General features: G+C 39.6%; 1 protein-coding gene across 1 annotated transcript in view; it reads left to right on the top strand.

Annotated features, from left to right (window-relative positions):
• LOC115628232 (BMP-binding endothelial regulator protein) overlaps positions 1 to 27802 on the top strand; it is a 34572-nt gene extending 6770 nt beyond the window's left edge. Inside the window, exons 2-7 of the mRNA XM_030524240.1 lie at positions 13672 to 14154; positions 18555 to 18640; positions 23859 to 23955; positions 24047 to 24229; positions 24791 to 25003; positions 25086 to 27802. Coding sequence (XP_030380100.1) covers positions 13803 to 14154; positions 18555 to 18640; positions 23859 to 23955; positions 24047 to 24229; positions 24791 to 25003; positions 25086 to 26521 — 2367 coding nt within the window. The 5' untranslated portion in view covers positions 13672 to 13802 and the 3' untranslated portion in view covers positions 26522 to 27802. The remainder of the gene's footprint in view (positions 1 to 13671; positions 14155 to 18554; positions 18641 to 23858; positions 23956 to 24046; positions 24230 to 24790; positions 25004 to 25085) is intronic.

The following is a 27802-nucleotide window of genomic DNA, read 5'->3' as shown; positions in this document are numbered from 1 at the left end:
TTGCAAGTAGTAGTGGCTTGTCACCATCGTCACATACGATTAAACGGTTGTGTACTGATATTGGCCGTAATCGTAGCTGAACTTTAGACGCAGACAAAGACCATGCGTCATCGTCATCGTGCAGGTTGCTGCGCGTGTGGCAGCTGCAATTTCACCATTCAAAGGCACACACAGACACACACACACACACACACACGCACACAGACATACATAGACACACATTTGCATGAGTACATGAATACGAGCACCACTTGAGATAATTTCGCCACGGCACGCAAAAAGCGCGACGCCGTCAATTTACTTTTCATAGTATTTGCGCAATCAAGCCAAGTAATTAATATTTGCCAAACAATACAAAAGTTCCCACTGCTGCTCTCTCTCTCTCCCTCTCTCGCTGTCGCCCTCTCCTTTTCTCTGATCTCTCTCTCTCTCTCGCTTACACACGCTCTCTCTCTCTCTGATAAGTGTAAAAATAGCAGTAGCAGACTGTGTGGCGTTTCTGTGCCGTGGCGCTCTTGCTGGAGCAGAGGGTCTGTGATATTACTGATATTACTTATACGCCATGTGTACGCATACTCCCAAGCACTACAAATTGCGGCTCTTATTTATGGTTAAACAAACCCCTTGCCATAATTTGCGCACTTTACGCTCCACTTGCAAATAGAAAAAGTTTCTGGCAGACTTTTTGTCACCGCTGCAGCAAAATGGCGACGTCATCGCGCTCACACACTCACACACACACACACACACACACACTCACACAAAGGCAACACAAGCGCAAATATGCTCGCATAAACAAACAAGAGAACGCGCGCCTGAATGCATTTGTGCGTGCCATTTAACTTGACAAACTGTTGTTTTGCAATTTGTTGTTGCTGCTACAACAGTTGCTGTTGTTGTTGCTTAGCACAATTAAACAGATGCTACTGCCTGTCATACTACACGAGCGAGCGATCAACTTAATAGCTAGCTACGGGTATATCAACCCATAAGAGTCCTTGATACAAATACTTACAGCCTTGAGCACAAGAAACAATGTTAGTTTTTGAAAACAAGTACAATTTTAACAAACAAATAACCGAGTTCATTTCTAGTTCAGTGAATGCATTTTTGTCATTTAAAGTGACATAATATTTCGAGGATGCTTTTCAAGTAATAGCAGCCTGTCAAGGAATACAATTTTCAGTTATTAGGAATAAATAATGTATCTTTAAGGTAGTTTTCTCATGGATGCCATTTTCAGAACTGGACCATTCGGGAAGCTACAGCTTTCAAATGGAAAAACAATCATCCAAATCAGTCCACCCAGTCGATTGTGCTGCGGCAACAAACATAAAAAAATAAAAAATACATACTCGGTTAAAAAAGAGTTTAAGCATTTGATATAATAACTATTGTATAACTTCTTACCCTTTGAGGACAGGGTCTAAAAAGTACGCCACTAAATCACATAAAATCATTTGACAAAGAATTGGGGAGGCTGGAGCTATTTTGAACACATTTCTATGCTCGTGTTACTTCAACTCCCCGTAAATCAAAAACTATTTTGAAAATTGTTGTTATAATTATAACTATGAGATTTTAAAGAATTGTAAGTTATAAAGAGAACTAGGCTTCGCAAATAAAATGGAAAGCTAAAAACTTCATTTGGGCAAAGTTCTTCTGCTCAAATTTGAAGCCCTTTTATGATAAAGCAAGCCACTATAAAAACTCTAAATTTCCTTCCCGCTCTTCCTGATTATATTTTATCGCATATTTTATTTGGTAAGCCCTATTCGATTGCTTTAGCAGTCTCGTGGCATGCATATTCTCAAAATGTAATCTAACATAAGTAACTATGGCAATTTAGTTTACGATTCTAACGAGAGTTGCAGTATAAAATTGTTTGCATGCTAAGGTATTTATTTTTTTAACTGTTTGCCTCGTGCTTTTTATGTCTTTATGTCATCACAAAAGAAACAATCATTCCAGCAGTGCTTTGTCGTCGCAATCACAGGAATGTAGTGTTTGATATACAAAACGTTTGTGGCTTTGATAAGCAGAGTCTAGCAACTCAGCCCCGACACGCTATAAGTTTCGGCAATAGACCGAAGTCCAACAAATGTACATACATATGTACATATGTGTCTGCGTAGTTGTCGCAATTATTGAAATTGAAGAAATTATTCAAAGGGAATTAAAACTATCTGCAGCCAGACGGCTGATCGATGTGCCAAAGCCAAAGTTCAGGCTGACTCATCGGAGAACAAATGCCCAACAAAAAATAAATTGCCAACATACATACATACATATTTGCTCAACTATTTATTACTATAAGGCTTAAGTCGGACAGCAGCAGCTTAGTAGCTTATGCATAGTATATGGCGTCCACAAATTATGAGAGCATATGTTGATGTTGCTGATGATATGCCGTCTGCTGCTCTTGGCCAGCAGCAACTGTTGTTGTCTCTGACAACTGTCAACTGGCGCGTATTTATATGTAAATGTATTAATGTGCATTTATGTATATTTTATGCAAAATGTATGAAACTTATAAGAATGCTATAAAAATGGAAGCAAATTTTGTGATAATCATATGTTAATTTCAAATCAACGCGCTGCCAGCTAGTGCCAGTATACTTCATCAGTGGATGTGTGTCTCTGTGTGTCTCTGTGTGTGTGTTTTTGTGTGTGTGACTCGTAAACACACCAAATCATTTCTCTAGATGTGAGTATGTAAATATGTACCAAGAAATATAAACTCCTTTTCTTGCGTATTTATTGCTGCATGTACATATGTAAATCCCAAATCAAAATGCTTGCTTGTATGACAGAAATCTCAAAACACATACTATTAACAGATAGTTTGAAATGTGGCTGAAAGCATTTTATAACTTAATACGAAAAGCATCAAGATTGTGCGAAGAGATTAAGCAGCAAAAATAAATTGGAATGAAAGAGTGAAGTGGAGTCAATTATGGAAGCAGCAGCAGTAAACTGAAGTTAAATATGTTAACAGAGCCCACAGGCTTTTTATTGTTTATGTTTATAGCCATTTGATATGTCATGCAGAAAACTATGTTAAGCTTTGTATACTTGTATGTATAATGGTTTTTAATAAAACTTGTGAGTCAAAAGCTAGGACGCCTCGTGAGGAGTATAATGATTATAAAAGTAGCAAAAACAAAGAATTCTCTGGACATTTCTTGATACTTTTTAGATACTTTCCCAAGAATTCAGCAAACACCTAAGCATGAACAGAACGATTTAAAAGATAATACTTATTCTATCTTTTAGTGAATTTAACAGCGGCTCACAAATTCACAATTTCAACAGAAAAACGTGCTGCTAGAAGAATTGGAGACAAATATCGGAAATATTTTAAATGTGCTACAAAGCGCCTTTCCCTCAACCTTTATGGATGTTTGTACTATATATAAGAAGAATACTAAATCACTTTATTATATGTAGGAATGATTGCGTTTCTGCCTTTTCCGTTCAACGAGTTCGACATGCAACTGAAATTGGAGCATGGCATGCTGTGGATTGTTGGCATTGTTGCTGTAATTTAATTAACACAAATGTACGATAAAATTTAAGCCGGCAACGGCCTAGTGCCAATGCTCCAAAACCAAGATAGCTTTGGTGCTGTCGATGGCATCATTGCCCATGGAGTTGCAGCTGTTGGCCCCTTGTTGCAACTCGCTGGGAGTCGAGAACGCTGCGCATGCGCATGCGCGGGCTGTCTTGGGCTGGGCTGTGGACAATTGCAACAACAACAACAACAACAACAACAACAACCGCAACAAGAGTAACAGCATCGACGGCAACACGTTTTTCACGAAAGCAGCAATAGCAGCAGTTGTCAAAGGCAGACACACAAATACCAACGCACTTGTCTCGCTAGTCGCATGTCGAACATGAAATCGTAGCGCAAGATATATGTGCACATCAATGTGAATTAACAGACACATTAAGCGATACCGATCTCGAGTTAAACTAAACACGAGACCACGATCGTTTCGACGACACGACGGCAACGTCTGCGACATCAAGAACAACGAAAGACTCTGGCCACGAACCTGCCTATGTATTGACATACTCGTACAGCCATACATACATATATATACATAGATATTTGAGCTGATGACGGTGTGGGCTTTGTGGTGCATACAGTATACAGGAAAAGAATAGCAACGAACCTTAAATATAAAATAGCTTTCGGAAAGCTGTGGGATCTGTTTTAAGCAGAATATATGACTTCAAAGAAATATTAATAAAGTTTATATTAGAGTGTCTTCAGATTTCCGAGATCTCTTTAGATAACGATTTCACAATATCATTCATTTACAATAATGACTCAACTAGTTCGTATTTTTGTCTATTTTTTATACTTTCAAACAAAAGATTTCTTGGTAAGGCAAAATGTGTTCAGTTATTTTTTTTAACGTTTTTATTTTCATTTGCAAAATCAATTCCAAGAAACCGGTGCTTGTTTCTGTCTACAGACTTATACCACCGAGTGTGCGCACATTCCCAAATTTTGAAGTTATTCGTGTGTGTGTGAGTGTGTGGAGTGCACTTTGAACCCACTGCCAACCTACTAACGGTTAAAGCCGCTAACAGAATTCGCCAAACGGAAGTGAGGAACTGAATCATGACACTGGAATGTGTTGTGTCTTTATGGCTTTTAATAATAAGTTTTATGGCATATCCAATTTCAAGAATAACGAAATGCAAAAAATATACTATATAGTATAAATAAAAACTGAACCATAGAACCGACTTAGCTTATACATACATACAAATATGTGTGTGTGTGTGTGCGATCGTGTCTATCGGTGAAGCGACGCACAAATATGCAAACAATTCGCATTTGCGTGTTAATCAATAAATTTGTTTGTGAAAACCATTTTGATTGTTGAATAATAAATGTCGACGTCATACGAAGTTTTGGCTTAGGCCGGCTTTGGCGCCTGGGTGTTGTTGTTATTGTTGATATTATTGTTGTTGTTGTTGTTGTTGTTGTTTGAAAGCAAAATCCATACTTAAATAGTTAAATGCAAACATGTTTTGCTCTTTTTTCTTCTTCTGGCCTAAAACGATTGTTGTTGGTGGTGCTGCTAGTGCTGTTGGTGATGCTGGTGCTGGGCGCTCCAGCACAATGCCAAATATATACAATATGGGTAGTAAATTGCTTGAAACAGATTTTCTATGGAAATGCGCTGCCTTGCACGGCACATTTGTGCATAATTTATAAAAGCAGTTGCGGCCTTTGCTGGCTGTGGCCATTTTTATTATACAAACAAATAAATACATACATACATATATACTTCTTCTCCATATGTACATATGTACAAGTATATGTGTATGTATTTATATTTATTTATTTGATTATTTGCTTTGTGCATTGTCATTAAACAAATGTGCCAAGAGCTCATGAACAACACAAATTTCGGGTTTGGCACCACGTCACACACTGGAATTCCCATATATCGTCTAAATTGTTGTTGTTGTGTCTTTCATTTTATCTTTCTAAAAAAAATTGTTTACAGCATCGACTGCGCCGGGGCTGGCGCTGTTCATCTTCCATCAATAAATCCGGTTTTTGAAATGTTTTATACGGTTTTTTGATTAACTTTCGCCTAACTAATTGCACAATAAAAATTGTTTAAATATTTTTGTCAACGGCTCCATTGTCCCATGTGGCGTCTTTGTCATGTTGGCGCCGTGTTGTGACAGCTGTGCAGCAACGGCCGTTTCCAAATGGCCCCAATTTGGGGTTTGTACGAGTATTTGCACCCTGCCTTCGACATCGCATTTGCGTGGCTTCCTCATGAATTCCGGCTCATTGTTGCCACTCGACCATCACCCAACAACTTCTATAACTTATCGCCAACCTACAAGCAGTACACATGCATACTACATACTTGTATATGTACGCTTATATGTTTATTTGTGTGTTGCTGTTCCATGGAAAATAATTGCTGCATATGTGTGTGTGTGCCAATTAATTGTTTTGCGCTATTTTTAGATTTTTCCTTTTATTTGCGGCAGAATTGCTAATAATAATAATACTCGTATTTCAACAGAGTGGCTCTCATGTGCAGAGCTTATTAATAGTTTTCAAAAATCGAAATACAACCATTTTTGGAATTGCGGGGGAGTAGGAATGTCACGATTCGCCGATACATCATCTCTGAAGCTTAGCTGCCGAAACAATTTTAATTATCGCCGCAATAATAGTTAGTAATAGTTAGTATGAAAGCTAAACCAAAGAATATGACTTTAAATATCAAACTACAAAACTAAACTATTAAATATATTCGAAGAAATGTTAGTCTTTAAATAGGCGACTGTTATTGTATCTTCTAACCTGCTTATGGAAAATGGTGCTTGTTTGCTTCAAGAAATGCAAAATGTAATACAAATATGTAATAAGTATATAATACTTACTTATATATATTGATTTTTAGCAAATAAGCACAGATTTGGGGACAAAAATTAGAGAATTACAAGAGCTATTACAAAACAGGATGCTAAACTAGTTACAAGTTGTACGAACTATTATTCAAAAAATACAAATATTATTATTATTATTAATTTTAAATGTGAATGAAGAATGAAGCGAACGATATATTGATTTGAAATATCTGATATTTTCTGTAAATTCCACAAACAACTGGATTAAACATATATACTTGTAGGAACACAGATTCGTATACTCCCAATTTTTAGTTATTTAGTTTTAAATATCTGATATTTTCTGAAAGTTCCTTAAACAACAGGATTAGATATAGGAACACATATTCGTATACTGGCAATTTTTAGTCATTTAGTTTTAAATATCTGATATTTTCTGAAAGTGCCTTAAACAACAGGATTAGATATAGGAACACATATTCGTATACTGCCAATTTTTAGTTATTTAGTTTTAAATATCAGATATTTTCTGAAAGTTCCTTAAACAACTGGATTATATTTAGGAACACAGATTCGTACACTGGCAATTTTTAGTCAAAGTGCCGTGTCTGCTTCTGTCTGAGTGTTTTGTCAAGAGTTATGTTTATTTATATGGGCATCGTGTCTAGTTGAATTCGCAGCCGTCATGCCACATTCAAGCCATATTTTCTTTAACGACACGAACATAAATGCAAAAATGATTGGCAAATCTTACGAGCTTGGCTGTTACATAACAAGCAATATTCGAGTATGGAGCATTAACTGAAGTGCCAGTGCTCCAGTCAATTATGAAGTGTGATTTTTATTGTGTAGTTATTTTGACACATTTGAACAAACTCGAAACGAGCGAAATTAAAATGCACTTAAATAACAAAACGCGCTTATAATGGCCGCCTTAGACCTCAGCTTTTTGCGTTGAATGTGGGCAATATTTAGGAGGGATTCACGTACATATACAAAACCAATTAAAGTTGGTTAAATCAATGCAGGCAAGACGCTACAACTTGGTCATGACGTAGCCGCAATGGAGGAGAGACATCGGGCGAGGCCCGACAGACGAAGGATCAAGGGTTTGGTCTACAGACGACAACTGCAACAGCAAAGACAAAGACGACAAAGACGTTGACGGCTAATGGCTTAGTTAGTTTTGTGGCTTTATTATGGCTGCTCCACGATTGCAACTGTGACGGGCTGTATTTCCAATGCACGAATATAAAACCCAGCCGGAGGGAGTTAGTGTGTGTGTGTGTGGTAAAGGGGACCCTTTTCTTAACCAATAACTGACATTTATTGCTTCGAGCATAAATTTTGTTAACAGTTGTTGTGGCCCATTGTCTTTTGCAGTGGTTGGGTAATCGCAAATATCGTCAACATTGTCGTCGTTTTATTCAACATCAACATCATTATCATCATCACCAACATTGAAAGCTGTCGCCTATCCCCCAGCCCTATCCAATCCAATTCAACCCAATCCGCAGCCGAACTTGTAATCGCTGTTGTCATATTCAAAACTGTGGGTACCAACAACATTATCCGTGCCTTATCCAACGCTCGCATTTTGACAAATGTGCGTCGCGATTGTTATTGTAGATGTGGTGGTTGTTGTTGCTATTGTTATAGCCAACTGCCTTCAATATGCAAATACATTGAGATTAGTTGCCAATCTGGCAGCGTGCGATCGAAGCAACACGTCGCCGACGCCGACACCGAGACCGAGACCGTCACCGTCGCTGGGCTGGAAAGATCGTGCTCAGGTCGTTCGATTCCATGTCAGAGCTTTTGTCTTATTTTTGCTCAAGGAATTTGCATGATTTGCCAATCTGGCCAATGCGCACTGGCGCCATTTGTTCATTATCGGCGCTTACAGCTAGCTGGATTAAGAATGATCTTGACTTAATGGTAATGGGTTTTTGTAGACAGAAAATTCCGCCGTTAATTGAATTAAGGCATCAGCGACAAGTCACTAAAATAACCAAACCCATCAGCCCAGACGAGCACCCCAGCATGCCGACAGACGCATAATTGGCAAGCGCCAAAGATGACGCACAGTGTGACACATTAAGGGAAATTAGGGAAATTTGCTAATCGACAAATAATTAGCAAAGTCAAGCAGACTACAAATTTGGCTTCAATTGTCAACATTCCAATAAATCATTGGCAAATATTTAATTACAAATCACTAAAATGATCTCTTTAAACATGATGCTATAAGCTGAAAATATTAGTTACTATACTATCTAAAGAATGGTTTCTTAAAACACGGTACTATAAATATGCTCAAAATATTGGTTACTACGAGAATAGTATATCTGGGATACAGCTTCGAAAAGAGCAACATTGGTGATTTATATTTATTATATTTATATTTATATTTATATTTTCTATTTAATTGGCGTAACTTTTATTAATTAAGCAATAAGTTTATGGCAAAAGGCCTTCAACCGGATGGGGAAATTTAGATTTAGCGAAGATAAAGCCTTTTCTGCAAACAACAACTGAATAGTTTACTAACTGATTATAAAGCTATGCCCTTACTACATCGAAGTCAATATTTTTTTCACTCATGCCTAAATTATATTTGGATCAACTATAGTTGTCAATTAGTTATTTTAAAAGCATATTCCACAATTGACTCAAAGAAGTCTAAGACATGAAGAAACTAAAATTACTTCTGAGATATTGAACGGATTATTTAAAATCAACTCGAAATTTTTACAATGATTCCAGCAAAGATTAGAAGATGCCACCTTTAAACTAAAAATCGATGTTAGTCCCAACGCTAATTTCTATTGCGTACGATCTGAACAAATTGCTTTTAGCGAGAGTGTGAATAGGCATACACCATTGTATTAGTATACCTTTCAAATTGTATATAATTTATCAAAATGGCTTAGCAGCTAAAGGAACCCATAGAAAAGGATAATAATGTTAAGCAGGTGGCTTTTCGTTTTGTTGCCTATTCTTGAACGTATTCCTATGCATATAAATGCATACATATGGTGTTATACACTGTGCGGCAGCAGTGACGTGCCTGCCAAGTTGCCGCTCTTAATGGCCAAGTTTTAAGTGGAATTTGAGTTGTGCTGATTGAAGGTGTGATATGCGGGCACGCAGCCTTCTTCGCTGGCCGACCCACCACGCATCATTAGACTGGTCTAGACACAGTCTGCGTCACGTTACAGCCCATTGCCCATCGGCCACTACCACAGCCCATAAACGCAATTGTTAACCCCTTCAGAGCTGCCACTGCGGCAATTTGCAGTTGCACTTGCACTTGCACTTGCAGTTGTAGCCCCCTAGGGGCACGAAATGCACGCCTACTGTGCGCGACCTCTGGGCTGGACATGTAGCCCATACTTGGGGACTGGGGCGCTTAACTTAATTGATGCTGTTGACGCCATGTCGGCTTTGGCGTTAGAAACCAAAGCGGCGTTCCGTCCAGGTCCGGTCATATGAAACGTATAATCAGTGACCGGCGGCCGGCGACCGGCGACAGGTCGGTGGCATTTAGCCTCAGGCGCTTTTAATTGGCACGACTAAGTCGGCGCCAACGCCAACGTCAACGTTAACGTCGACATCGACGTCGACGCAGGGGTAAGCGCAAGCGTAATGCCGTTGGCTTGCCAATTAAGGCCAAACGTACGAGCATGCGAGTATAGTATAGGAACTTGATTCAAATTAAAATTACTACTAATTTTACTCTCAAATTGCTCCCATGTGTTTAGTGGCTATTTTTAGCCTAAACCTTCTCTAGGGCCGCCCACTTGCCGATCGCGTCAAGTGCGACGCGCACTCAGCACTTGCCGCTCGAGTGCAGATCGAGCTTACTTGCTCGCCTGTTTATCGAAACGCCACTCAAACGTTCAACAACCTCCATTTTTGGCCGCTTGCCGAATTCGAAATTGTGGATGAGGGCCCGCACATGGGGCACGACCATGGCTTTCCGTCCGATAAGCGCTCAAGACGCAAGTATTAAGTGCGTACTCTAACAATCAGTGCCATCGTCGACTGACTCTTCAATGGCAGCCCTTGAAAATGTGCGTAGTTAAAATTAATACTATACTCGTATTTATGCTTGTCCAAGCTTATTATTATTATTTATAGCACAATCATAAATGCTGGGACTCAGCACTACATTTGAGACTCTTGTACTCGCATGTGTACTTGAATTTAAGTAAAAATTAAAAGATTCCGAATGCTGCCACTCATGACTAAAATAGTTACTAATGTTGAGTTTATTTATAGGATTGAAGCTCATAATGAGCTGAGCTTAAAAGGAGATAAATACACTTTGCACTTGTGTATTCTTCTGAGTCGAAAAACGCTTTGAAAATCGAGAAAACAAAGACTAGAACTCAATCCCATAGAGAATCTGAGAAAATATTAGTTTACAAGTGAAATTAAATTTTATGGAAAAATCAAACATTAAATAAATTAAAATAACAGCAAGAAAGTATGTTTGTTCTGCAGTTCAATATGAAAGATATATAACAATTAAATTGTTTTTCATTTAATTTATTTAATAAATTTAGTGAGCTGAGCTTAAAAGGAGATAAATACACTTTGCACTTGTGTATTCTTCTGAGTCGAAAAACGCTTTGAAAATCGAGAAAACAAAGACTAGAACTCAATCCCATAGAGAATCTGAGAAAATATTAGTTTACAAGTGAAATTAAATTTTATGGAAAAATCAAACATTAAATAAATTAAAATAACAGCAAGAAAGTATGTTTGTTCTGCAGTTCAATATGAAAGATATATAACAATTTAATTGTTTTTCATTTAATTTATTTAATAAATTTAGTGAGCTGAGCTTAAAAGGAGATAAATACACTTTGCACTTGAGTATTCTGCTTAGTCGAAATACACTTTGAAAATCGAGAAAACAAAGACTAGAACTGAATCCCATAGAGAATCTGAGAAAATATTAGTTTACAAGTGAAATTAAATTTTATGGAAAAATCAAACATTAAATAAATTAAAATAACAGCAAGAAAGTATGTTTGTTCTGCAGTTCAATATAAAAAATATATAACAATTAAATGTTTTTAATTTAGTTTATTTAATAAATTTAATGAGCTGAGCTTAAAAGGAGATAAATACACTTTGCACTTGAGTATTCTACTGAGTCTAAATACACTTTGAAAATCGACAAAAGGTGGCCTTTGTAAGGAAAAATCTAGAACTCAATCCCATAGAGAATCTGAGAAAATATTAGTTTACAGCTCAAATGTTATTGGAAATAAAAAAGTTAAGTAAATTAAAATAACATCGACAGAGTATGTTTGTTCTGCAGTTCAATTTAAACTCCAGATAGAAACGATACAATTTGATTATTTTCTTTGTAAATCAATGCAGATTGCTTAATTTCTGAAAAATGCAATATCAGAAAATTAAGCTGCATTAAGTTTGAAATAAATAAATATCACTATAAATAAAAGTCATCGCTCAAATTTGCTATCTTTTCGATAATTTAGAAGATAATCCAACAGGCTAGCTCAGATTTTAAAGTCATCTAAAGATTTGGCTTGTTAGGCATTCCTTTACTTTAAAATGATCAACAAAAATGCACATTTTCAATTGAAGTGGCATGTGTTTTAGTTATTTGTAGAGTATTTTTATTAATCTACACACAATTAGTCGACGGATCTGTGTACTGTCCTTGTCAACTGACTAATTGAAGCTAATCAGTACATTTGCAATACAAATTCGCATTGCGCGCTGTCACGTATTTCACCGGCTTATATTTCCACATATACTCGCAAATACATACATACAAGTACATACATATAAGTCGTATACATACATACATACATATGTCTATGTATATTTTTGTGTCTCTTATCAATTGCAGAAGTTTATATATACCTCATGCATTCAAATATATACAAGTACATATGTATACTATACATGCCAATCTATGTACAGCTTGTTATCATGAAATGCGACACTTTTTGTTTTTATTATAATTGGGTGTTAATTATATGTATGTAGAAATCTTAGGTCAAGCACCGATTTGGGTTACTACTCGTATACTCTCCATCTCTCCATGCAAATGCAAATGCAAAAGCAGCAATTGGGCGCGGTTATACATATTTCGTACATAATTAAAGCTGATTCATCCGAGCTATGTATGCATCCGTGTTGTGATTTTTTGTTCGTTTGATTTTAACATGAATTCGGAGAACTTTGGCGCCACTTTGATGCAAGAAATCAATAAACTTTGGCAAATTTGATTTGGTTTTTTATTTTCTTCTTCTCGAACCGCTCAACAAGACAAATAATAAAAATTATGAGAGCTATATACGCACACACACACACACACACACATACACATCTTCTGTAGGCAAAATGCCTTTTTTGTACAAAAAAATGAAATTAATTATAACTCAAACAAACATTACAATATTGGCTGGCGCCAGTCAAAAATCATTAATATTTTTATGACCACCCGGCATACAAGAAAGAACACCACACATAGTGTTCATATCTGTCAGTCGTCAGCTCGTCCGACTTCAGAGTTGGGCGGGCACACAGGTACGCAGACAAACACACTCATAAATCGCAACTAATAATGTCCAAGTTGCCTAACACCTAACACCGAAAACTAGACAAATAGACATATGCGACTATACTGAAGCACCTTTCGGGTGGTTGGGGTAGGTATAGTCGCAGATAAGGCAGCGAATTTCAATCTCTCTAGGGTGTACGTGCGAAATCGATGATGCTGACCGACACCGGCACCGACACCGGCACCGCCACCGTGCCGACACGAGCTCGTCCAGACGTGATTCGTAGAATTCTGTGAAAGAACTAAAATAGCTATACAAATATCCCGTACAGATTTATCTTGATACGCACCGTCATAAAACTCGAAAACAAATGAGTTACTGCGCCTTTATGGTCGCAGGCCAAAACATTTGGCGGCAAGTGCAAAAGATGCTCAAAGCCAATGCTAATAGCTCTTGCCCAGATTTACTTCAGATAGCGCCCCATAGAGTCAAAGTACACACATATGTATGTATGTATGTATGTATGTACATGTGCTACACCTCCTTACTGACAGACTGACTCTTATTCATCGCACCCGCCAATTTCAAATTGATCTCAGGCCCAAAAATAGCAAACAAAGTCAAACAAACACCTGCAATATCTCTAAACAAATTTATAGTTTGGCGCACACCGTGTGTATTTTTAACTAATCAGCATGATGTTTCTCATATTTTTCAGCATTATTTCAAGAGCAAACGTACCAACAACAACAACAACAACAACACCATAGTATACCTATAAATATATAAGGAGAGCCGTTGTCAAAACTTGTGCATATTGCTGTGGAACTGTGCCATCGAATTGTGAAAATGTGTTGCAAATCAGGCGGTAAGTGGCAATGTTGTATGTCTTCAAGTGGCCAGCAACAGCAACGACAACGGCAACAACAGCAGCAGCAGCAGCAGCAACAACCACCATTGACGACAGCAGCAACTACAACAAAAACAATAATAAAAACAACAACAGCAAAAACAAAAACAAAAGCACCAGCACCAGCAGTCAAGTTCCTGATCCATGAAACAACTCATACTAAAGTGCAAAACTTTCGCCTTCAAAGTCATGGCCATAGCCGCCACTTGTTAGCCACAATTATTACACTGATCGTGTTGGCCACGATTCAAATGCAGCTGGAATTGGTTACAGCTGGCGAGAGCCTATTAGGTGAGCATTCATTATCCGGAATCTATAATTTTTATTAATCACATCAAACAGAATAAAATTAGCAGTGATTGTGGTACTTAAGAGATTAAATTTATGCGATCGTCCGTATCATTTCTATTTTAGGCATATGCGTTGTATGTATTATGAAAAGATTGTGATACACATAGAAATATTGGATACAATAGTCTAAATATATTCATGATAAGTAGCGCCAAATTTGTATAATTCGAGGCATTATAAAGAACTGATATGCTCCTTATTGTAAATATAGAAAGTTATTCTACTAACAAGGATTTTTCAGCACTCGGCTTTTCATTATTATTATTATAAATTAATTATAATATTTTATCTTCTTCACATATTTAGGTATATTTTTTCTTAATTATAAGGTGGAGATTTCTAATTAATGATTGAATTTCGTTTCTGCTTTCCAGTTTATTTATATGTTTTTTCTTCATAGTTAATTTCTGATTACGTGCATCTAAATGAAAAACTTATTAAAAAACAGAACCAAAGTTCTGTAATCAATTTATAAGCCAATAGATTTTAATTGCCGCGTCTCTAAGCCATCGGACAAAGAGACTTACTGTATGCGTTATGCGATCTTAACGCGTTTTTGTTTTTGACAATCTGAGTCTGCCTCGCCCACACACAACCATGAACTTGTTGAGACTTTACCTCAGTGTTCCTGACATTAGTTTTGCATTTGGATTTAAAGCGGTTGTTCGGTTCTGTTCGGTTCTGTTCTGTTCTGTTGTCAGGCGCCGTGCGCCGCATTCCTCCGCACACGTGCCTCGCTGGCGCTTAATCTGTATCTGTGATTAATCAGCGTCGTCGATGTCTATGTCTACTATATGTCGATGTCGCCACTGTCACCTTCAGGTTCAGAGTCAGAGTCGGAATTACCGTCTCCGACGCCAACGGCGTCGCTGCCTTTTTGAATGGCTCCCAAGCTACTGGCTGAGTTTTTTTTGTTGTCATCGGTTTTTTGTTTTCTAAACGTATTGAGTGGATTTTTATGGTTTCGAGTGTTAAATTAAATAAAATAAAATAAAAAATAAAATAAAAATCCGTGTGTCGTGCATAAATTAGAAACATTGCAATTTCGATATCGGGTTACTTGAACTTTGTTCATTAACTATCAAATAGTCGAGACAAAAGAGAATGGGAACCAAGAACAAACACACACACACACACACACACATAAAATCCTACATAAACACATACTTGTATATGTAGTATACCTGTAGAATGTAGAAAGTGTGGGAGAACTAAAACTCGCTTGGCGGTCACTTAAAAATTTCCACTTAATTAGGCATGAGAAACATGCGCCCCGTTTTGTTTCTGAATAAAGGTGGTCTGCGAGGCAGCTACCATATCGGTTGCATCTTAACTTCAAAAAAACACAGCAGGACACTTTCGCATAACAGGAAACACGACAAGCTGCGCCCCAAACCCAAAAGAGTCGGCAGCAGGAGCTGCAACAACAAAGCGAGCAACATCATCATCATCATCAAAGGGAAGCGAACGAACAAGCAAACAAACATACTTATACTTGTACAAACAAGCGATCAAATTATGTTGAAAAGTAGTTGGCCAACAGGCACTTGAGGCAAAAGATACAGATACAACATTGATAATGTGAAGTGGTGGCGTAAACGTAACCCTCAAGCCGCCCACAGATGATTCACAAAAAAAAAAAGACAAAAAGGTAGCCCAGCATTCTTCTGGAGAGCCGAGAGGCGTTCTCAAGACAATTTTGGTGCATTCTACAAGAATGAGGCAGCGCTTATCTGTCTGTCTGTCTCTCTGTCTGTGTGTGTGTGTGTCTGTCTATGTGTGTGTGACTATCTGTGTGTTTATGGGTAGCGCCGGCGTCTGCATTTATCAGCGAACACAGAGTCATTCGTTTTGTGTGTTTATCAGCACATTGCAGGTGGTCCTTTCTGCCGCTGCTATTGTTGTTCTTATTGTTGGTAGCGCCGGGTCTGTGACTGCGACAACACTTGAAGAAACTAGTGGTTAAGAATCTTAAAAATGATTGCTGACATGCCAGTCCTTTCTAATTCACAGCCAATAAGTAAACACCCTCGAAACTAGAGCCGCTTCTACTGTAAAAGAACAGTGTAGTTGCATAAAAAATACATCTACATAAAAAATATAAGTAAATATATAGTATATATATATATATATAGTACTACCTTAGCATCGTAATAGCGGCTTAGACTTGACATAGAACAGTCTTTAAAAATTTCGAATAGGTTTTCCAAACGATCAGTTTAAAAGGAAAACAAATATAATAAAATATTCTAATTGTTTTAATAAATACTCACGAAAGTATGCTGCTTATTGTTATAATCAAACCATCGATGTACATCAAAAATATTGTGAAAAAAATGCTATCGCCTTTATAAGAAATCAATTTCATTTTGTAAGGCCCTGTTAAATCTTTATTGGAAAATCAAATCGAATTCCTTATCAAAACATGAATATTATTTAATTGGATGTACGGAAAATGCTGAGGATAGAAATTAAAAGGCATGAAGGGCTCAAATGTTATGGATTAACAACAATCGACCTTTTTAGTATTATACTTGAATATATAAATTTAGATTTATAAAATAGCGTAGCAACTTTTAACTATGTATATAGAAGATACTGCAGACACAGGACCATTCCAAAACATGAATAGAAAAAGTATTTCTATTGAATATATTTAAAATTCATTTAAGAGGAACTTCTTTAGCGTTTGATAAAGATAAACTGTTAACAAATTTATTTATTTTCGAGTTGTTCATACCTATTCTGTATTTTGATTTCAGCAGATTTCATTTTCTTTTCATTAACTTTTTAACTATTCAAATCTAAATCAAGAAATTAAACAGTTTACCGATTTTTAAAAAAGGCCAAGATCATAAATAAATCTTATATAGTTGCACGGAATTTGGGAGTTTTAGGATATACTTTAATTTCATTTATTTAGTCAGCAATTTTGTTTATGTTTTTAAAATATTTGGTATACTACTTACGCTTAATACTATATGTGGGAATTGAAAACTCGATTCTTGTTCAAGTGTATATTACTGGGACTGGGCCGGACTCGCTCTGGGTCTCGGGAACTGCCATTCAGGTCGCATCGCCGCTATGGCGTTTCCGTTCGTATCGTCCGTTGCTTTGTTGTTCTGGGCATGTTTAACATGCTGCGCTCGCTTCTTTGACTTAGCGCCACTTCTGGCCAGGCAGCGAGGGCAAAAGCAATCAAAAGGTAAACCAAACAATGAACTCGACTACAAAATCAAACCCAAAGAAAGAGACACACAACGGCGCTTTGGAGCGCCAAGAGCCAAGGGGGCAGGCAAGAAATGGTTGCTTTATGATCTTGCCATGCCATGTTGTTCTTTGCTTCTACACACACTGATAAAACTGCCTAATCTGTGTATATAAGTACATACATATGTGCTGGTTTAATATGGCCCGACCTGAGCAGCTTGTTGGATTATGCGGTCCTCATTTGCTGTGCACTCCCCACTTGATTGTGGATAACATCTCAGTCATTGAGCATTTCCGGCTGCTCATTATTTGCGCTTAAAAATGGTTATAAAAATGAAATATTTGTTATTTATTTTATTACTAAGTCATAAGCACATAGCCACTAATTGTTTGAAGTTCTATTACTATCCGGGAAACACTTTTGTGATAAGCCTTCACCTATACAATGCAGACCAATTTACTTTATTATTTTTTCAATTTTATTAATTGAATCGTTAATTTTTATTAACGACAACCAAAATGCACGAAACTAAACTAAATCTTGATAGATTACTTTATTGGATTCTGCTTATATACATATATTGGTGGCAGCAGTGGGTTCCCAAACTGACAGCTTATCCTTAGTCCAGTCCAGTCAGTCAAAGAATGGGGTTATTAAATAAAATATGTATTATGCAAAAGGCAGAAGTAGGCATAACTGATCGTTCATATCTACATATTGTATATATGTCGACAACTAATGGACTAGAAAACGAACTTGGAAGCAACATTTCTTTGTTAACCAATTTTGTTATCAAGAGAATAACTGTGGATTCTTTTACAAAATGTTTAAATATTTTGTATATTTTCACACCAGTATCATTATCAAATATTTGCTTCAAAGCTGGTGAAAACAGAGATTAAGATAATCACTATTAGAACCAACCATTATGTTCTCCAATAACGTTTTTGGGGCCTGGTCACTTATATAAAAAAGTTAAACTGTTCTGTAATGGTCAAAACTGCAGATGCGCGATTTTAATCTCTAAACACAAACATAATAGTATAACTGATTAGATACGTTTTAACGAAATTTCTAGGAAGTATGTTTTCTACGATACTCATTATTCTTATTTCCTTTTCTCTTCCAGGCGATATGCAATCCTGTGCCAATGAAGGCGAAGAGGTGCAAATACAAGGCATTAAGAACTCAAAGTGTTTCAAATGCACATGCCTGGTAAGATAATCTATGACTAAAATTACTTGTAACTTAGGGGCACCCCACTGGGTCCGCACACTCCACTCCCCTTTCAAAATTCACACCCCTATGACTACAAAAATTGCGTAAATGCTTTGTGCCAAAAAAAATAACTAGAAAAAGAAATGGCTAGCTGGCAAAGCTTGGCAACTATGCGCGAGAGCCTGGTCAGCTATTGACCCGAATACAGCCAAAAACTGGAGGAAAAAATGTATAAAACAAATGAATGGAAATATATCTCATTTATGTATCCGAGTTGCCTGTGTCTGGTGCTGAGGCTGGCGCTGCAGGCACGTCGCCACTGTCCAGACACGTCCATGGATATGCAGAAGGATGTGCGCAGCGAGTGGGCTGTCAAACATTTCACTACGCCTGCCAAAAATGCAAAGGCAACAACAAAATAAATAAATATCACCCGTGGCTGCGACGCTGGCCCAATATTTCAGGCCCTGACAACAAGTGCAAATATTTCAAATATTTATATTAGAGACGCACTCCATGGGCTCCGGAGCTGGACCGCTGGCGTGTGGAGGCATTAAAATTTGCGAGGGTCCACAGCTATCTACACATACACGTACATATTTATGTATGCATGTATTTTTAGGAAATGCGTGAAATGTTTGCGCCTCAACGTAGTACCGTTAAGGCATCCAAGCTTATGGCCCTCTCTCCCGCCCCCCTGTCGTTCTACAGCTCTGTAGAGGCTCCGAGCAAGTTCAAAATGTTTGTTAGCATTTGTTTGCTTTGGTTTCGACCGTCGCGTCGCTTTGTACACATCTATTTAAAAGTTTTTATGATCCAAGGTCGTCAAACGGGTTTTCTGCGTTTTTGTTGGTTTTGTGGCGGCGACGGCGACGGCAGCGGCGTCCACGTCGAAGTCAACTTGACAATCTTAACCACAATGTAGCGATCATTTGACAAACACTTGGCGCCGTGTTTTTCGTCGCCGTCGACCGGCTACCGACGGCTAGCCTAAGCCAAAGCTCATTGCTGATCGCTCGACCGCACCAACCAGCAGCAAAGTCAGCGGCCATGTCGTCATTAGGTATTCGCCATAGCCCTGCCCCCGTCCTGCACCAACCACCGACGGTGGACTGCCTCGTGCCCTGTTTATTTGTTGTTGTTGTTGTTGTATTAATATTTTGTGGCTGCTGTTGCCACTACCGTTTGAGTTTGGGCTCGAGTTTGTCGTGAACTGAGCGCACTTGTTACTAATTTTCGCGCTAAGCGCTGCTAAACGACGCTGCTCCCATTTGGCCGACAAGCCATGGCGTCCTATGATGCTCATGACGGCGCCGATCGGTTGATCGGTTGATCGGTCCGTCGATCGTTTGATCGAAGCAGCAGCACGAGCGCCCCAAGCTACACTTTGCCATTGCTGGGTGCTGATGATGCTCCTGTTGTTGTTGTTGTTTTGTTGTTGTTTTTCTTGTCATCAAGTGGGCTGCGTCTGCGCACAACCGATTTGTGCGAAGTCATTAAAAGTTCATGAAATCGATCGAACTTCATAATTTCAAACGAATATTCAGAGAATGCCGATATTCTCTCTTAGCGCTTGTGCTCTTCAAATGCACTTAAGGGTCGACAAGAGAGTGGGCGCAAAGAATGTGCAAATAAATATTTATGTCAAAACATATTTTTATAGAAATAAATATAGATATATTCCTAGTAAATGGTTATGCATTATTTAACTTTATTGGCACATAAAAACATCGATTTACATATACTCTAGGAATTCTAGAATTTGCGAACTCTGCTGCAGACTGGTGGTTGAAAATGTTATTGGTTCAGGCTTATGAATTCAAATATTATATCGAATATCATACACACGATGTATGTACATACATACAAGTATATATATAGTATACATATGTGTGTTTATGTAATTTGACTTATGCATGTATGTATGTCAGTATGTTCGCTGAGTCGTGCTCCAAGGACAATCAAACAAATTGTCTGTCGTCTGTCTAGAGCGTTTAGCCATTTCCAGCTTTTATGTGAAATTTATGCTGAATACGCATTGCTCTTAATGGTTTATGATTTAAGCGTTTTTCGCTTGTTCGCGCATTGCGCGGGATGATTTAGTTTGGGATTTTTATGTCATACTTTATGTTCGACTTGTGAAAATTAAATTTTCCCCTCGCCCGATAGAAGCGAATAACGCGAAATAAAGCCGTTATGCAAATAAGTCTAGAGCTATATAATCCATATACATACATATGTATATGTCGTTAGGCAGTTCTGGCTATTAGAAAGATGTCGTATTGGGAGACGCACAGTGTGCTCTAAAGGGGTACGAGGTGAGAAAGGAATATTGAAATTATGATAGCAAATAGAAATTTAAACTCACAAAGAATAAAACACTGAACTCTACTTACTTGGGTGGGTCAATAATAGATCTTCAAAGCAAGAAGCCACTTTATTTCCTTAGAAGACATCTAATTCCCCTTGCTAGTCTACTATGCAAGTGACAAAATGCGCCCATTAATTCATGTTTTTGTCTACCAATATATTCCATAGCTATTATACTCTGTGCATACCAAAAACACGCTCTAGACTTAGCCAATTTAGCCCAGCACTCAGCCAAGTTTCAACTCTAGACGACAGCCGGTCGAACACACGGCCAAGCGACCAAGCGGCCAAACGACCAATCGGTGTTAAATCTGATCATGTTTTGTCAAACGCAAGGTCGTTGGAGGCCGTTTGCAAATGTGGTTCTGCCACTGTGGCACACAAACACGCACACATTCATATGTTTAGCAGATACATAGATACATACATATAGAAACAACAAAAACAGCTAGCCGGCGGCATATAATTCTACTTACTCTTACTACCAGTAACTTAACCGGGCGGTCGCCATCGTGGCGTGCTTTTTCTTCATTTTATTAAATGGCAACCTTTAGAAGCGGCTATTCAGACAACGCCGTAGATGAAGATGAAGGCGAGCACGAAGACGACTAGATACGTAGACAACATGGGCGCAAAAATTCTTTAACTTTCATGCTGAAATTTTTCTACAACGATACCGGTTTTAGATTAGAAAGAAAGAATTTTAGATAGAAGTGTTTCGAGGAAGGAGTACCGTGTGACGAGCTGGTTGCTGCTGGCGTTGTTGCTACAATTCAAGAGCATTTGAACTTTGGCCAAGTTTTATTGAGAGTTCATGCATGTGTACATATGTATGTATGTATGTATGTACATACTATCATTATAAAACAGAGCTGCGATGCCATACTAAAGCCCCATTAAAATTCCAACTAACAACTGCCATTAAAACTAATACACAGATAAACATCTCAGCACCGTCGTCGCACTCGAGACATTTTCATAACAATTGCAAATTTTGCACGAGCGCCCCATCCAAATTGAGATCCAATCTGGTTTTCCAAGCCATGTGCTGTTCGTTGCACTAAATTATACGCTCACATGCATACACGCTTACCTACACACACACACACACACACTCATTCACACACATAGCCACACTCACTATTGCAATCACAAGTCGCAAGGCGGTGCGACATTGCCAACCCGCCATCCCGTCAACCCTCCCAGTACCGTACCGCCCATTCGGAGCTGCCACTCTGTCCGGTAAAGCTGCATACAAATTAGTGAAATATTTTGCCTGTTTTTGGTCGACATCTATCTAGATTTATAGATACATTTACAATTAGCCGCAGCCAGACGCTCGCAATTGCAGTGCACCGCCTGCCCCCATGCCAGCCTGCTTGCCATTACGAGTATTGTTGGCATTTTTAACCTGTCACATGCAAATTGCACGCGTCAGCTGCACACAAGGGTTAAAGGCACTGCCCGACTCGTTCGATAATGGTTGCATAAGCAATGCAAAGCGCCGAAACGCCTTGCCACATTTTGACTTATGATCGACATCAATTCTAATGCGGAGCTTGCCGCTGTCAACATGTCGTTAACAGTGCGCCACAACAACAACAATTTCTAAAGTACGAGGCCGTAAAGTTAACTAAAAACAAAAAAATATATTAAAGCAAAAAACAAATAAATAACTTGTGCAAAAACGGTTTGCATTTTAGTCAGCTAGTGCTCCAAATACGCTTGCCGCATATGGACAGGCCTTGATACAGCAACGACTTAGATTGGGAAGCCTTAGAGGCTTAGGGAGCTTTGCGAAACAAATACTGTATCTATCTCTGCATGTTATACAATCTGTACGATTAAAGCGCTGGTAAAAAGTTTTTGGGCTCGCCGAATTATTTGTCACTTAAAAAAATGTAAAACAACGCTTAACTTAACTTAGCCTTAAATCAAATCATTTTTGTGGTAGTTATGTATCTACATAGATGTGGGGAGATCATGATGCTGATATTCAAGAATTCTTCTATTTGTTTTCAAGGATATATTTGAATACTCAAATACCTTTGCAAAAGTTTTTCCAAACAGTTTGTTTATTCCCTCATCTACTGTATATTTATAATAATATAAAAGTCAAAGACGAAAGTGTGGCTACCATGCCACCACTATCTACCTAGTAGAACTGATAGCTCTTTTTAACTGGACAATCAATAATATTCCCCTTAGGTGGTAGAGAGTGTTGTGCATGGTAATATTGTTTGTAAATTCGCAAAATAAAAGCCGACAAATGGCCACACCCTTTTATTGTGTATCCAGCCTATACCCTCTTTGAATCGTTTGCAATGTTCGAATAGATCATTTCTGAAGGTCAAAGTTAACAGCAATAACAAAATAAAGGGCAGCAATTGCTATTTGTGCCACCAATAAATCTTGGTAATCGCCACAGAATCGAATCCACATCTCCTACGGCACACAGGTGCGCTCAGAGCCCATTATGCGCCAATCTGTGGTGGACTGTCGGTTTGACCAAGATGGATGTGGGGGAGTGGGGTGGGAGCGGTGTGCCTGCGGTTGGCTGACTTATGCGCACATGTGCACATTCAGAGTCACAAATCATTTGGTCAAAGCTTTGACAGCAATCTCTCAAATGATTAAGCGCATTTGCGGTTCTAAACATGAGCGAATTGCGCATACGCCGCGTGGTCAATCAACTTAATGGCTCATTGGCTCACCTTTTACAGGGCCATTTGCAGCCTGACAACTAACAAGGTCTTACGAAAACAATAATATAAACATAAGTAACTCCAATGTATTATTCCCTGGAAAACCTTTAACTCATACCGCAACCCATCATCTTTTACAGAATGGCTTTGTGAAGTGCGACAAGAGCTGTCCATCTATCGATGACTGCTACCTACTCGATTCCAAGTCCAATGACACCTGTTGTCGCAAATGCAAAGGTAAATACGAGTACATGATCCACCAGATATGGGCTATATGTTGACGGCACGGGGTGTGCGCCTTATTTCTTTTTTGTTTTGTGATTCGCAGGTTGCATGTACAATGGCGTGGCGTATGCCAGTGGCGCCGAATGGACAGACCCTGATGATCCCTGCAAGACGTACAAGTGCATCGCCAGTGTTGTCACCGAGACAACAATGAAGTGTTATTCACAGTGCGACGATCACCAGCTGACAGCCCCACGTCCCGGCGAGTGCTGTCCAACATGTCAGGGTGAGCAACCGCAACAACCTGTCGCAGATCATTTGCCGAAATTAGCGTGCGACTGGTAGCCTAAGTTGCTCTGATGGCAGACTAATGCCTCATAATCACCCCGCATCGGCATCACCATCAACATCAACATCAGCATCAGCTCCGGTTTATGCGATGCTCGCATTCCACAGCAAAAAAAAAAAAAACAAAACAAAAAAAACAATAGACAGACAGACAGACAACGACAGTCATCGGACAGCGGACGGCGACAGCTCTCGAGCAGATGGTCAATATTTAGGGGCATTTTTATGATTGCGTCTGTATGATTTGCTTATTTATGAGCTTTAAATTGTCTATTAAGTCGACAATGTCGCATTGCGTTCATTAAAAATAGCCAGAGCGACAAATTACGCCAGATTGTGGCCATAACGCCGAGCCCGAACCCCTCATCAAATGCAAATGACGTGACTTTGACACACGGCACAGAAAACTTGTTTCGAACACATCGTTTGGTGAAAATCTTCGTGACTGGCACGCGCCCAACATTTGTGGCTCGTAAATAACTTTTCTGTTTCGTTACAGGTTGCAAGATCAATGGCCAGTATGTTGCCGAAGGCCAAGAGGTCGTCGCCTCGATCGACGATCGTTGTTTGGTCTGTCAGTGCAGCGATAATAGGCTGAGCTGTACCAAGAAGACTTGCCCCATTCTGCAGTGCCCCAAATCGAAGCAGAAGCAGCATCCCAACGAGTGCTGTCCTCGCTGCACAGAACAGCGCGAATTCGTGCCCATGACTGGTGAGTCGAGGGACCATCCCATGCTACCAACAACCACACCAGCAACTGACTCTAATTGTCTATTTCATAATCCCTCTTGCAGGTAAATGTTTCTTCAGCAATAAGCTGCATTATGATAAGATCAGGTTTACGCCTGACCGCTGCACCAACTGCACTTGCTTGAATGGCACCTCGGTCTGCCAGCGAGCCACATGCCCCATTTTGGAGTGTGCGCCCGAGTTTCAGGAGGATGACGGCTGCTGTCCACGCTGCATATCGGCCGAAGTGCGCAGCGAGTGCACCTATAATGAGACTAGCTATATGAACAACGAGACCTGGAACATGGGACCCTGTCGTAGTTGTCGCTGCACAGCCGGTAACATCCGTTGCTCCGAAATGCGCTGTCCGGCTGTAAAGTGTCGCGCCAACGAGGAATTGAAAGTTCTGCCTGGGGAATGCTGTGCCAAGTGCATCGAGACTGCTGGCACTTGCACCGTCTTTGGCGATCCACACTTCAAGACCTTCGACGGCAAGTTCTTCAGTTTTCAAGGCTCCTGCAAGTATCTGCTGGCTGCCGATTGCTTTGCCCACACCTTTTCGATACGGCTGACCAACGATGGACGCGGCACGCGACGCTCTTCTTGGGCCAAAACGGTGACCCTCAAAATGCGTGGTGTGCGCGTTAATCTCGGCCAGAAGATGCGCGTCAAGGTGAATGGCACCCGCATTACGTTGCCCTACTCAGGCGCCGCTCACAGCCCCATTGTAAGCATTGAGCGCCTAACGGAGGGCGCTATTATGCTCAAGACCGAGTTGGGCCTTAGCATAGAATGGGATGGCAGCAACTTTGTCCAGGTGTCCGTGCCTTCCAATTACAAGCGTCGCCTGTGCGGGCTGTGCGGCAATTACAATGGCAGTGGGCGAGACGACATCACGGGGCGCGATGGGACGCGGCACAACGACGATGAAGTCTGGCACTTTGCCAACTCCTGGAAGGTGGGCGGTCCAAAATCCTGTTCGCGCAGCAAGGAAAACATGGCGGCAGTGCCGACGTGCAGCAAACGCAAGCCGAATTTCTACTGCCGCCCCCTGCGCGCCTCCGAAGTATTCGGTAACTGTGATAATAGACTTAATCCCATCAACTACATTGAGTCCTGCAGAATGGACGTGTGCGAGTGTCCGTCCGGCATGTGTCACTGCGACAGTTTCGCGGCGTACGCACACGAGTGCCAGCGCCTTGGCGTGCGCCTGCCCGATTGGAGAGCGGCCACCAACTGCCCCGCAGGCAGCTTTCGGCGCAACGCCACCTTAGCCTCCTTTGCCGGCAATCCCTACTATGGCGATGCGAGCTTTCTCGAATTTAATGGGCGCGGTGGTCCCACATTCAAGGGACGCCGGCGCAAACAGCAACAGCAGCAGCTGCGACGCCAGCAGAACCAGCAGAGCCAGCTGCTCGACAATGACTTCCTGAAGAAGCATGTGCCTCCCAACATATTGCGGCCGCGTGCGCCGGATCGCACACCGCCGCCCTTACATTAAGCTGAGCACTGGCTGAGCACAGGCTGAACACAGGCTAGCACGATCTGTACATTTTAAGTTACATACATACATACATACATCTATGAGTTAAACAAACACACACACACACACGCAGAACACAGAAGAAATCATTGCATACTTTAAGCGACTATGAGTAGTTCAAAGCAACCAGAAAGTTCCATAACACACATACTATACTATATGCATAAACATTTTAAACATAGCTCTAGCATGACGCATATACTACACAATACATACATACATACATACATACATACATTGAGTTCCCCTCGTCCACATCAAATGCTCCTCCCACACAGTCCAGAGTCCGCCAACCCCACGCCAGTATTAGACTCAACTGAAGCAGCAAAGTTTTTGTTGTTGTTGTCAGGCCAAGGCGCAAGTTCAACTCCAACCACTTTTTATGCTCTGGTGCTATGCTCCTTATCTGTATGGCCTGCTCCCACCCGCTCCACCACCCCCCCCACCCACTCCATGATTCGCACGCCTGTTGGCTCCTCCGGTCTTGCCAGCCGCTCGGGAGAGCGTCGCCTCATTTAAACGTGTAGTTAGTTATTCATGCGTTTCATTCGTTGTCGCCATTTTTAGTTGTTAAGTTTTATTTATTCTAGCTGCTAGTTATTGAAATTGAATTTTAGCACCGGCGCATGTACGTGTACGTGTACGTGTATGTTTATATCTGTTTATGTATTTTTCTAGGAATACTCGTATGTGTGCGTGCAGCATTCAGACGCTTCCATTTTCGCTTCGAAAGCTCTACTACTTACACATGTAGGAGTATCTGTAACTCGCTAGCGCTAAGTGTACTTATAAAACTAAATGCATAGTGTTAATTAAACATACTTAAGTTGGCTAAAGTGTAAGCTTTATTCTTAAGCATACATACTATATACATATATGCATATATGGAAATTCGCACAAACAGTATTTTTGCTTAAAAGTAATCCTAAGCTGAGCATTACTATACAATTAAAATACTACAAATAAAAATAATGAACAAATGGAGCATCTATTAGAGTGCCTGCTCCTTCTCTCTTAATATATACATCTGTACTTATATAAATCCTTCTCTATTCCTCTCTACTTTGAAAAGCTGAGTCCTATAGCTCAAGAAATCTCGAACATAAACTATTCCACTTCCTGAAAGAATTACTTAAAATTAAATAAACTGTGTTAATATCTATTATTATTTGCCATTTTCTAAAATACTTACTATATACATTAATCAAGTTTAATACAAGTGTTTGAGTGAAGCTGTAA

The sequence above is a fragment of the Scaptodrosophila lebanonensis genome, unplaced genomic scaffold, assembly GCF_003285725.1.
Source record: "Scaptodrosophila lebanonensis strain 11010-0011.00,11010-0021.00 unplaced genomic scaffold, SlebRS2 tig00000001-arrow-pilon, whole genome shotgun sequence".
NCBI lineage: Eukaryota > Metazoa > Arthropoda > Insecta > Diptera > Drosophilidae > Scaptodrosophila > Scaptodrosophila lebanonensis.
The sequence above is the reverse complement of the archived record's forward strand: the minus strand, read 5'-3'. Positions and strand labels throughout refer to the sequence as shown.